Here is a 12,610-nt window from a genome sequence, read left to right as displayed (position 1 = left end):
ACTTCTTGGTACACACTGGCCAGTACGGCTGGCCCCGTAATGGGAGGGTTGTACTGCAACAGTTTGCTGCTAGTCATGAAGCAGAGTGTGGGGGAATTGTATCTGTCGGAGGGGAAAGTGGCGGGAGCCCACATGTATCCTTTGGAGAGAACCTTACCAAGCATGAAATTTTAGAGGATGGTAACAATTGTAGGGTCTAAATTAATGGGTAAAAATTACCACATAAGGCCAGATGTGGCTGTAATCCCAGCATTTTGGGAGGCAAACGCAGGAGGATTGCTTGAGGTCAGGAGTTCAAGACTAGCCTGGGCAACATGGTGAAAACCCATCTTTACTAAAAATATTTAAAAAAAATTATCTGGGCGTGGTGGTGTGTGCCTGTAATCCCAGCTACTTGAGGCTGAAGCAGAATCACTTGAACCCAGGAAGCGGAGGCTGCTGGGAGCCAAGATCACACCACTGCCTCCAGCCTGGGTGACAGAGCAAGACTCCGGATCTAAAAACAAAAAAAAAAGTACTGCTTAAAAAGGTTTTATTATTATTGCAGGAGAAACAGATGATGAATGAAAGGAGACATATTCAAGTTCAGTATTAGATTTGAAAATGTCACGTGTTGTCAGTATTGAGAAAAATACTGACTCTGATTTACAATCCTAACCCTGAGGCTAAGTCCTCAAAGAGGAAAGCAAGTGGAGGACTTCATTTACTTAAAGTGCAGGATACAGCTGGGGGCAGTCACGCATGCCTGTGGTCCCTGCTACTCGGGAGGCTTAGGTGGGAGGACCAATTGAGCATAGCAGGTCCAGGCTATAGTGAGCCATGATCACACAGTTGCACTCCAGCCTGGGTGACAGAGTGAGACCTTGTCTCTTTAAAAATAAAAATAAAAAAATACAGAATACTTATTTACAATGTGGACCAGGCAGAGTGGCTGATGCCTATAATCCCAGCACTTTGGGAGGCTGAGGTAGGCATATCACTTGAGGTCAGGAGTTTGAGACCAGCCGGGCCGACATGGTGAAACCCCATCTCTACAAAATATACAAAAAAGAAATTAACCAGATGTGGCGATGTGTGCCTGTGGTCCCAGCTACTCGGGAGGCTGAGGCATGAGAATTGCTTGAATCCAGAAGGCAGAGGGTACGGTGAGCCAAGATGGCACCACTGCACTCCAGCCTGGGTGACCAGTTGAGATTCTATCTCACACACACAAAAAATCGGAATTTGCAAAAATCTAATGATGGTGACAGACCCTCCCCATGTTTTATTTCTTTTCTTTTCTTTTTTTTTTTTTTTTGAGACGGAGTTTCGCTCTTGTTACCCAGGCTGGAGTGCAATGGCGCGATCTCGGCTCACCGCAACCTCCGCCTCCTGGGTTCAGGCAATTCTCCTGCCTCAGCCTCCTGAGTAGCTGGGATTACAGGCACACACCACCACGCCCAGCTAATTTTTTGTATTTTTAGTAGAGACGGGGTTTCACCATGTTGACCAGGATGGTCTTGATCTCTCTTGACCTCATGATCCACCCGCCTCAGCCTCCCAAAGTGCTGGGATTACAGGCTTGAGCCACCGCGCCCGGCAATTTTTTGTATTTTTAGTAGAGACGGGGTTTCACCATGTTGACCAGGATGGTCTCGATCTCTCGACCTCGTGATCCACCCGCCTCGGCCTCCCAAAGTGCTGGGATTATAGGCGTGAGCCGCCACGCCCAGCCGTCATCTGTGTTTTCATTTTAACATCACATCTTCCTGGAATGGATGGATTCTCAGGCAGGGGAATTGTCCATTAGACTGGGAGTAACAATGTTGCGATTACAAGTAGGACTACAAGGATGGCTTTTTTTTTTTTTTTTTTTTTTTTTGAGACAGAGTTTCGCTCTTGTTACCCAGGCTGGAGTGCAATGGCGTGATCTCGGCTCACCGCAACCTCCGCCTCCTGGGTTCAGGCAATTCTCCTGCCTCAGCCTCCTGAGTAGCTGGGATTACAGGCACACGCCACCATGCCCAGCTAATTTTTTTTAGTATTTTTAGTAGAGACGGGGTTTCACCATGTTGACCAGGATGGTCTCGATCTCTTGACCTCGTGATCCACCCGCCTCAGCCTCCCAAAGTGCTGGGATTACAGGCTTGAGCCACCGCGCCCGGCCAGAAGTTACATTCTTTATGACACATCCGTCAGACCCCTGGAAGGTTCCACACCACTGACTGTGTGGCAGGCAGGTGGTGCTTATGTCACTTGGCCCTTCCTTGGCCCCACACAGCTGTACCAGGCTAAGAAGACCTTGAGTGGAATAACGTCAGACACAGCAGAACAGCTCACTTTTTTGTCTCCAACTTTTAATTGCTCCTTTCCAAGAAAAGAAATTTCTTAGGCCGAGCGCGGTGGCTCAAGCCTGTAATCGCAGCACTTGGGTAGGCCGAGGCGGGTGGATCACGATGTCAAGAGATCGAGACCATCCTGGTCAACATGATGAAACCCCATCTCTACTAAAAATACAAAAAATTAGCTGGGCATGGTGGCGTGTGCCTGTAATCCCAGCTACTCAGGAGGCTGAGGCAGGAGAATTGCCTGAACCCAGGAGACGGAGGTTGCGGTGAGCCGAGATCGCGCCATTGCACTCCAGCCTGGGTAACAAGAGCGAAACTCCGTCTCAAAAAAAAAAAAAAAGAAAGAAATTTCTTAGGCCGGGCGCGGTGGCTCAAGCCTGTAATCCCAGCACTTGGGGAGGCCGAGGCAGGTGGATCACGATGTCAAGAGATCGAGACCATCCTGGTCAACATGGTGAAACCCTGTCTCTACTAAAAATACTAAAAAAAATTAGCTAGGCATGGTGGCGTGTGCCTGTAATCCCAGCTACTCAGGAGGCTGAGGCAGGAGAATTGCCTGAACCCAGGAGGCGGAGGTTACGGTGAGCCGAGATCGCGCCATTGCACTCCAGCCTGGGTAACAAGAGTGAAACTCCGTCTCAAAAAAAAAAAAAAAAAAAAAAAAAAAAATTTATTTTAACTGGAATTTTTTTACTTTGAGATGGAGTCTTGCTCTGTCATCCAAGCTGGAGTTCAGGGGCACACTCGGCTCCCTGCAACCTCCGCCTTCCAGATTGACGTGATTCTCCTGCCTCCCAACTAGCTAGGATTATAGGCATGTACCACCACCATGCCTGGCTGGAATTTTTGTTTTCTAACTTGCCTTCTGGAACCCCCTAATTAGTTCAGCTCAGTTTGGTAAACCGAGTAAATATGGAGCCTGAAAAGAGATGAGTGTCTGTGTAGACCTGAGTGAGTTCTAACAATTCAAAAGAGTGAACACAGGACATTGTCCTCTGGATTAGGAGTTGGGAGCCTGCCTCACCAAGCTGGAGAGTGTGGGAGCCACATGACTGCAGGTGGGAGCCACATTGTCCTTCTAGGTGGCGACACCTGAGGATAGAAGTGGCTAAGCTGGGCACCCGCTTCGGTATTGGGGCCAGACCCTTTTGGAGAGGCAGGGGCGTCCTTCCCATCAGGTGGATCTTTTCGAGTACTGCCTTTGGTCGTTGGAGATACTCACGACCCCCTAGGTTGTACTTTATACTGGCAAGATTGTGTTTGACCTGCCCTCTGTGTTGACCTTATCATACATGGACAGTTGTCTTGTTTGGGAATATTTTACTGTGTCCCTCTGCACCCAGATTCACAGCCACGAGGCCCCTCCTCCCGAGGCCCCGAAGTGTGGCACTGCCGGCCGTCACAGCCACAGTGCTTTCTATTGTGTACGCAGAGTGCAGTGACATGCACGTCCTCCTCAGGGCTGCAGTGGGAACAGGCTGGAGTGCTCTGTGGTACCATGTGGGGAGTGCTGCCCTGGTGGTCCAGGGACTTGGGGTGGCTCTAGTGGGAAAAGCGACATAAACAGAACAGGAGGCCTGAGCAGTGTCCCCTGGGAGGAGAGGACAGTGCATGCAGAGGCTGGGAGGCTGGAGGGAGGTTGGGGGCTTGAGCAGGGCTGCGCCAGCACCAGGGACCTCACAGGGGCCCTGGGCTGCACACCTGCCGTCGGCCAAGGACGTTTCTCCTTAGTGGTTTGAAATCTCAAACCACATTGAGGAACCTGCCAAAAATCGAAACCAGAATGAAGAAACTAAGTTGCAAGTAGATTTTACTTTAAAATCAGAACGTGCAGAAACGTTTGCTGTGGGCTCCAGGCTAGGTTTGGCCTTGTGGGGCTGTGCATTGCCTGTTAGTACCTTCTCCTGGGTTCTTTATAGCAGTTGTCAGTTGGTGGCTGAGGCATTTGGGGCACTCTCTCCAAGTGTCAAGGCCGCATGTGTGTCGGGGGCACCCCCCTTGGTATTCTGTGTAATGACTCAGAGAAGGGTATCTGCTGAAACACGCAGTCCCAGCAGGCAGGCTGCAGAAGTGCACCCCGCTGGCCATCAGCCTACCTGCGAGAGTCATGGGGCAGATGCTGCTGTGCTAAAGACCATGTGGGCCTGGTGCGGTGGATGACACCTATAATCCCAGCACTTTGGGAGGCCAAGGCGGGCAGATCACTCGAGGTCAGAAGTTTCAGAACAGTCTGCCCAATGTGGAAAAACTCTGTCTCTGTTAAAATATAAAACTTAGCCCAGCGTGGTTGCACACACCTGTAATCCCAGCTACTCAGGAGGCTGAGGCAAGAGAATCACTTGAACCTGAGAGGCAGAGGTGGCAGTGAGCCAAGATCACGCCACTGCACTCCAGCCTGGCAACAGAGCAAGACTCTATCTCAAAAAAGAAAAAAACAGTTCCTAGACTGGAGCAGGTGTTTGCAATAACGTGTCCAACAAAGGATGCCCCAGGGAGGAAAATGGGCAAAAGATGGGAACAGGAGCTGTTTGGAGGAACCTGTGAAATGGTGCTTGGCTTCTCTGCACAGCAAGGAAACGTGGTTAGTGCCACATTGTAGAAGGACAAGGACTGGAAGGACGTGGCTGGAAGGACAAGGACTGCTTACGCTGGCTCAGTATCTACCAAGTAGAACGTCCCCACCCTGTGACCTAGAGTTTCTTCTCCCAGATAAATTCCCAGGAGAACTGCAAACCAAACACGTGTTCCCGAGTGTGCACAGCCCACATGCCCAGTAGTGGGAACTGGGCATGGCTGGTGTGTGCACCTCGGGACCTGCTGCTGCACTTGGCAACAGGGACAGCAAGGAGGGCTTAGGCCAGGCCAGGCTAGGCCAGGTGTGGGGGTGTGCTTCAACATCACCAAGTTCAAGAAGCAGCCAACCTCGGCCCAGGGTCACCCCTAGGGGAAGTATGACAGGGACAGATCGTTAGCCTTTCACTGAAGTTCCCATGGAGGGACATCCCCTTTGTGGGACCTGATATGAGCAATGGAGCAGAGGTAGGAGCTCTGACATCAGAGGTGATGGGCACCTATCCAGAGGACTCCGGGTTTCATTCCAACTGAGACGAGGCTGCAGTGTGTCCCTCTTTAATATAGAGGTGAAGGAGGACCTCGGCACCCCTCCCGCTGCAGCAAAACCTGAGGACAGGGCCTTCAGGGCACTCTGTTCCAGAGCAGAATCCTGGGATGGGCGGCTGGGTGGTCTTTATTCATCTAGAATGTAATTTCTCCTAGAGGTCAGGAAGGGGGCGCTCTTGCATTTTGGTTTTGTTTTTTTGGGTGGTTTGAGACAGTCTCACTCTGTCACTCAGGCTGGAGTGCAGCGGCTGGATCTCAGCTCACTGCAACCCCTGCCGCCTGGATTCAAGTGATTCTCCTGCCTCCACTTCCTGAGTAGCTGGGGATTACAGGCTCCTGCCACCACGCCCAGCTAATTTTTGTATTTTTAATAGAGATGCAGTTTCACCATGTTGGACAGGCTGGTATTGAACTCCAGTCTTTATGATCCACCCACCTTGGCCTCTCGAAGTACTGGGATTACAGGCATGAGCAACTGCACCCAGGGCACCGTGTTTTTTGCTGCCTGTAGCTATTTCTCATTAGCCTGATGGAGGTGGGGGTTGAAGTGGCAGGGTGCTATTATAAAGCCTTCTGTTGTATCACAAGCCCTGGGGTCTCACTTCCTGCATAAGGAGCTGCCCTCCACGGCAAGGGCCACAGTATGCAGCAAGCCCTTCATGGCCCCAGGGCAGGGCATTTCAAGCCAAGAGTCTGCGCTGTTAGCTGCCACTTGGAGAATTGAGTGGATCAGAAAAGTAGCTTTTTTTTCCTCCAGTGAAATAGAAACGGGGTTTTGCCACATTGCCCGGGGTGGTCTCAAACTCCTGGGCTCAAGCAGTCCTCCTGCTTTGGCCTTTCAGAGTGCTGAGATTTCAGGCATAGGCCACCACACCCAGCCTACAACTGGCATTTCTAAAATAAAATTGCATAGTGCACTGCTTTTCACAGAAGAGACGATCACGTTGGGGCCCTTGTGTCGCTCTTGCCTATGCTGTGTGTCCCTCTTTGCAGCGTACAGGCAGCTCTTGCTGTGCTTTACGGTATAACAGGTGTAAGGTGGATACGAAGAGGGGGAGAGCTGTTTGCTTAGAAATTCCGTGGAGTGGAGAATAGGACATGCCGGCTTAGGAGAGGGAAGAGGTAGGCACAGGCTTGCTCTGCCTTAGCTGCAGGTCGGACACATGTTTCCTGACTCAAAGGGGATTCGCGTCTTTCTCCAAGGCCACAGATCGGCAGATGCATCTGTAGAAAAGAACATGAGGAGGGCAGAGTGTGGTGGCTCATAATCCCAACACTTAGGGAGGCCAAGGCGGGCGAATCACCTCAACTCAGGAGTTTGGGAACAACCCGGCCAACATGGAGAAACCCCGTCTCTCCTAAAAATACAAAATTAGCCTTGCATGGTGGCACAGATCTGTAATCCCAGCTACTCAGAAGGCTGAGGCAGGAGAATCACTTGAACCCGGGAGGCGGAGGTTGCAGAGAGCCGAGATCAGGCCACTGCAGTCCAGTCTGGGCAACAAGAGAACAAAAGGAAAGAAGAGGTGCTGATGAGGCAGCCGGAGTTGTCATGACCCAAGCTCAGCTCCCTCTTCCCATCGGTCCCATTGGCCACTTTCAGGCTTCATCCACCTGCTGGCTTCCTGCTTGGGGACATTCCCTGGCTAGGCCCTTCCTTGGGGCCAAAGCAGAGAGGAGAGTGCATTTGCCATTCGTTCTCATTTTCCCAGCCTGCAGGCTGGGTTCCATCAGAAAAAGGTCAGCTCTCAGAGCTTCTGTCCCCACCCACTGTGTCCTCCTGGTACGGGCATAACCTGGTAAGAGCTGGGAGCAGGTGCATGAGGCCTGGCAGCGTCTCATCACCACCCGCTGTGCTGAGTGCACCAGGGCATTTCCTGTGGGGCAAAGGGAGTTAGATGAGTCTTCATCAAGGACAGAGCAGAGATCCAGATGCATCCCAGGCCGAGTGTGGTGGCTCCTGCCTGTAATCCCAGCACCTTCGAAGGCTTAGGAGAGAGGATTGCTTGAGGCTAGAGGTTTGAGACCAGCCTCAGCAAAATAGTGAGACCCCTGTTTGTACAAAAAAATTTTAGCTGTGTGTGATGGTCCCGACTACTCGAGAGGCTGTGCTAGGAAGTTTGCTTGAGCCCAGGAGGTTGAGGCTGCAGTGAGCCACGACTGCGCCACTGCACTCCAGTCTGAGCAACAGAGCACGACCCTGTCTCAAAAACAAATGCATCACGGGCCTATGTGTGTGGTTGTCTGTGAGGAATGTTCCAGAAGCAACAGAAAGCACGTATGCAAGAAATAGCTCATGAGCCGAGTTTGAATTTCTCATCCTCTCTGTTCTCAGTGTGGGGTCCTGCTGAAGTGGGGTGGGGGCCCCTGGGTGGGTGGGCCTGGAGGTGACGCCCGCCGGTTCTGCCTTGCAGCAGCAGTGGACGGCAGCTGAGTGAGGTCTTCATCCAGCTGCCCTCTCGAAAGGAGCTGCCCGAGTATTACGAGCTCATCCGCAAGCCCGTGGACTTCAAGAAGATAAAGGTAACCCTGACGTGCTTCTGCCCAGGGGGGAGTCTGACGCAGGGGCACCCCCATCTAAGCGCGGTGGTTTATGGGAAGAATGACCGGAAACCACCTGGGCAGGGCCTTGGGCTACCCGGTTAGGGACCTGTTCATGGGCTTTTGGGGTTCCTTGTGGGGGTTAGGGGTTCCCCGAGGGATGTCAGTGGGCCGTTGGTGTTGGCTGCTCCTTCGAGGTCACACACACTCAGTGCTGGGCCTCGGTCATGCAATTCCTGTGTCTGGTGAGCCGGGTTACCAAGGCTGGGGCTTCAGCCACATACTCAGAGGCGTGAGGAATCCTAGCCCTCGGGGTTCCCAGCACACAGCAGGGCCTGCAAGCAGGGGAGGTGGGGTCCAGAGATGAGGCCTGCTCTTCTCATCCCTTGCAGGAGCGCATCCGCAACCACAAGTACCGCAGCCTCAATGACCTAGAGAAGGACGTCATGCTGCTGTGCCAGAACGCGCAGACCTTCAACCTGGAGGGCTCCCTGGTAAGGGCACTGCTTGGGGGTGGGGTGGGCCACTCCCACAGCTGGGCTTTGAACCCACCCCACCGTCCCTTCTGAATTGACGGATTAAAAACAATTCCCTGGCTAGGCATGGTGGCTCACACCTGTAATCCCAGCACTTTGGGAGGCAAAGGCAGGTGGATCACCTGAGGTTAGGAGTTCAAGACCAGCTTGAAACCCCATCTCTACTAAAAATACAAAAATTAGCTGGGCATGGTGGCAGGCACCTGTAATCCCAACTGCTTGGGAGGCTGAGGCAGGAGAATCACTCGAGTCCTGGAGGCAGAAGTTGCGGTGAGCCAAGGTCATGCTATTGAACTCCAGCCTGGGCAACAAGAGTGAAATCCGGTCTCAAAACAAAAAAAAACATCAACCAAGGCCGGGCGCGGTGGCTCAAGCCTGTAATCCCAGCACTTTGGGAGGCCAAGGCGGGTGGATCACGAGGTCAAGAGATCGAGACCATCCTGGTCAACATGGTGAAACCCCGTCTCTACTAAAAATATAAAAATTAGCTGGGCATGGTGGCGCCTGCCTGCAATCCCAGCTCGGGAGGCTGAGGCAGGAGAATTGCTTGGACACAGGAGGCGGAGGTTGCGGTGAGCCAAGATCGCACCATTGCACTCCAGCCTGGGTAACAAGAGCGGAACTCCGTCTCAAAAAAAAAAAAAAAAAACCACAACCAAAAGAAAGAACCACACAATTCCTGCAAGGTGTGGTGGTTCCTGCCTGTAATCCCCGCACTTTGGGAGTCTGGGGTGGGAGGATCACATGAGACCAGGAGTTCAAGACCAGCCTGGGAAACATAGCAAGACCCTGTCTCAAAAATATTTAAATTTCGAACAAATTGGGATATTTTAGTAATTACAAAAACAATGAGTATTTACTGAAGAAAATAAGGATAGGCACAACAGAAGTAGACGCAGAGTCCTCTGTTGTTGGAATTTTGTTTTAAATTTCTTGGGGCATACTGTCTTTAAAGAAACACTATGGTTGTGTTCTTTCCCATGATGGAAGTGATGCACACAGCCTCAGCTTGGCAGAGTTTTCTTAGTGTGTTTGGCATCGCTAACCCTCAGAAAAAAAGATTTGACTTTGATGAATTTGGGGAAGATGCTGGCTTCCACACGGAGCTTTTTTTTTTTTTTTTTTGAGACGGAGTTTCGCCCTTGTTACCCAGGCTGGAGTGCAATGGCGCGATCTCGGCTCACCGCAACCTCCGCCTCCTGGGTTCAAGCAATTCTCCTGCCTCAGCCTCCTGAGTAGCTGGGATTACAGGCATGTGCCACCATGCCCAGCTAATTTTTTGTATTTTTAGTAGAGACGGGGTTTCACCATGTTGACCAGGATGGTCTCGATCTCTCGACCTCGTGATCCACCCACCTCGGCCTCCCAAAGTGCTGGGATTACAGGCTTGAGCCACCGTGCCCGGCTCATTTTTTTTTTTTTTTTTTTTTACACGGAGTCTAACTCTGTTGCCCAGGTTGGAGTGCAGTGGCATGACCTCGGCTTACTGCAACCTCAGCCTCCTAGGTTCAAGCGATTCTCCTGCCTGAGCCTCCCGAGTAGCTGGGACTACAGGCTACAGGTGTCCACTACCACACTCAGCTAATTTTTGCTTTTTTTTGAGACGGAGTTTCGCTCTCGTTACCCAGGCTGGAGTGCAATGGCGCGATCTCGGCTCACCGCAACCTCTGCTTCCTGGGCTCAGGCAATTCTCCTGCCTCAGCCTCCTAAGTAGCTGGGATTACAGGCACGCGCCACCACGCCCAGCTAGTTTTTTGTATTTTTAGTAGAGACGGGGTTTCACCATGTTGACCAGGATGGTCTCACTCTCTCGACCTCGTGATCCACCCGCCTCGGCCTCCCAAAGTGCTGGGATTACAGGCTTGAGCCACCGCGCCCGGCCTTAATTTTTGCATTTTTAGTAGAGATGGCGTTTTACCATGTTGGCCAGGATGCTCTTGATCTTTTGACCTCATGATCCTCCCGCCTGGGCTGGGATTACAGGTGTGGGCCACCTCACCCAGCCCTAGGGGCATGCTTTTCTAATGTTATTGCAGACCTCAGAGCTTCTGCAGGAGGAGGAAGGCACCTGCAGCCGGTCCCAAACCAGTGTGCCTGACCATTCATCCTGGAGCACTGCAGAAGCCTGATGCTCTCTGGGGCACCTGTGCAGGACGATTATAGAGAGGGCCCTCCACCCTGGGTGGGCTGAAGCCCCAGCCCACTGAGACTCATATTGGCCACTGATCAGCTGTCCAGGGGCAAGACAGGGCTGGTGCTGGGGCCGGGCAGGCAGCCCTCCCATCAGGCCCATCCACTCAAGCCCCTGGTGTCTCCACCCAGATCTATGAAGACTCCATCGTCCTGCAGTCGGTCTTCACCAGCGTACGGCAGAAAATTGAGAAGGAGGATGACAGCGAAGGCGAGGAGAGTGAGGAGGAGGAAGAAGGCGAGGAGGAAGGCTCTGAATCTGAGTGTGAGTTCCGGGGGTGGGGGGTTCACAATGTCAGGGTTCACGCTGGTCTGAGAGTCCCCAAGGCTCCAGCTGTTCACAGCCCTCCCAGCTCCCAGATGCCCCTTGCTGTGGGGGTGCTGTGTTCCCAGAGCTCATGGCTCCCTTTCCCTCCTGGTCCCCTCCAGCTCGATCTGTCAAAGTGAAGATCAAGCTTGGCCGGAAGGAGAAGGCACAGGACCGGCTAAAAGGCAGCCGGCGGCGGCCGAGCCGAGGGTCCCGAGCCAAACCAGTTGTAAGTGACGACGACAGTGAGGAGGAACAAGAGGAGGTGAGGCCAGGCCCCAGGGCAGGCATGGCAGGCAGGGGTAGCGGGCAGCAGGAGGCAGCCCAGGGCCCTGACGGGATGGCCCTGCAGGGCGATACTCCCACTCTGCAGATGGGAAAACTGAGGCTTCACATTCCATGGCTGACCCCTGGTCACACAGCAAGTACATGGCAGAGCTGCCACTCAAGCCCAGGCCTGTGTGACCCTAAAACCAGCTGTCAGTACCTGTGGGTATCTCGGGACTGGGGGACCTGAGGTCTCAGGATGGGCAGGAGGTAGGCCCAGGGCACCAGGGCTTCTGGGCCAAGGCTGGGCAGGCCAGTGCTTGATTGGGGTCAGGTGGGAGGTGCCAGGATTGGGGACTCACCAGGCAGTGCCCCATCTCCTTAGTGGCGCACAGTGGAAAGTGTCTTGAGACGGAGTCTCGCTCTCTTGCCAGGCTGGCATGCAGTGGCATCATTTCAGCTCACTGCAGCCTCTACCTCCTGGCTTCAAGCGATTCTCCCGCCTCAGCCTCCCAAGTAGCTGTGACTATGGGCACACACCACCACGCCCCATGATTTTTCTGTATATTAGTAGAGATGGGGTTTCACCATTTGGCCAGCATGGTCTTGATCTCCTGACCTCATGATCCAACCCGCCTCAGCCTCCCAAAGTGCTGGGATTACAGGCGTGAGCCACTGTGCCTGGCCCACTTGCTAGCTGTAAATAAGCTACATGATGTCCGTCTCTGGCCCTTTCTGGCTATGGGACCTGGCAGGTCACTTTGCTTCTGAAAGCTTCAGTTTCCTCTTAGCAAAGCAAGGAGGCTGCATGGATTATGGGGGCTGCCCCCGCTCGGGGCCTGGCTCCCACAGAAGCCTGATGAATACCATTTTGTCATTACAGAAGCAGGAAATTTCTGTGCCTGGGAATTAGTCTGACAAAATAGGCACGTGACCTTTGAGGACATTCATGAAGTCCTCGTGGGGAAGGGAGGCCCATGTGTCAGACAGGAGGGTCTGGGCTGTGGTGGTATCTCTCTTGCCCAACCCAGAGCAGCATGTTTTATGGCCCATGCCAGGCTGTTTAAAAAGGCTTTATGAGTCCAGGCCTGGTGGCTCACACCTGTTAATCCCAGCACTTTGGGAAGCTGAGGCAGGATGATTATTTGAGCCTAGGAGGTAGAGGCTGTAGAGAGCCATAATCGCACCACTGCACTTCAGCCTGGGCAACAGAGCAAGACCCTATCTAAAAAAAAATTTTTTTTTTTTTTTTTTTTTTTTTTTAATAAAAGTAAAAGGACTGGGCATGGTAGCCCATGCTTATAATCCCAACACTTTGGGAG

General features: G+C 52.6%; 1 protein-coding gene across 13 annotated transcripts in view; it reads left to right on the top strand.

Moving 5' to 3' along the window:
- SMARCA4 (SWI/SNF related BAF chromatin remodeling complex subunit ATPase 4) overlaps nucleotides 1-12,610 on the top strand; it is a 96,217-nt gene that overhangs the window by 82,561 nt on the left and 1,046 nt on the right. For 11 of the 13 annotated variants that reach the window (XM_039466216.2, XM_074384619.1, XM_039466219.2 and 8 more), the window contains 4 exons: nucleotides 7,862-7,970; nucleotides 8,381-8,482; nucleotides 10,847-10,979; nucleotides 11,144-11,286. In XM_039466216.2, the coding sequence (XP_039322150.1) occupies nucleotides 7,862-7,970; nucleotides 8,381-8,482; nucleotides 10,847-10,979; nucleotides 11,144-11,286 (487 nt within the window). The remainder of the gene's footprint in view (nucleotides 1-7,861; nucleotides 7,971-8,380; nucleotides 8,483-10,846; nucleotides 10,980-11,143; nucleotides 11,287-12,610) is intronic. The other 2 variants (XM_074384618.1, XM_039466225.2) reach the window with 1 other exon arrangement.

Source organism: Saimiri boliviensis, chromosome 14 (genome assembly GCF_048565385.1).
Source record: "Saimiri boliviensis isolate mSaiBol1 chromosome 14, mSaiBol1.pri, whole genome shotgun sequence".
In the NCBI taxonomy this organism is placed as follows: Eukaryota; Metazoa; Chordata; class Mammalia; order Primates; family Cebidae; genus Saimiri; species Saimiri boliviensis.
The sequence above is the reverse complement of the archived record's forward strand: the minus strand, read 5'-3'. Positions and strand labels throughout refer to the sequence as shown.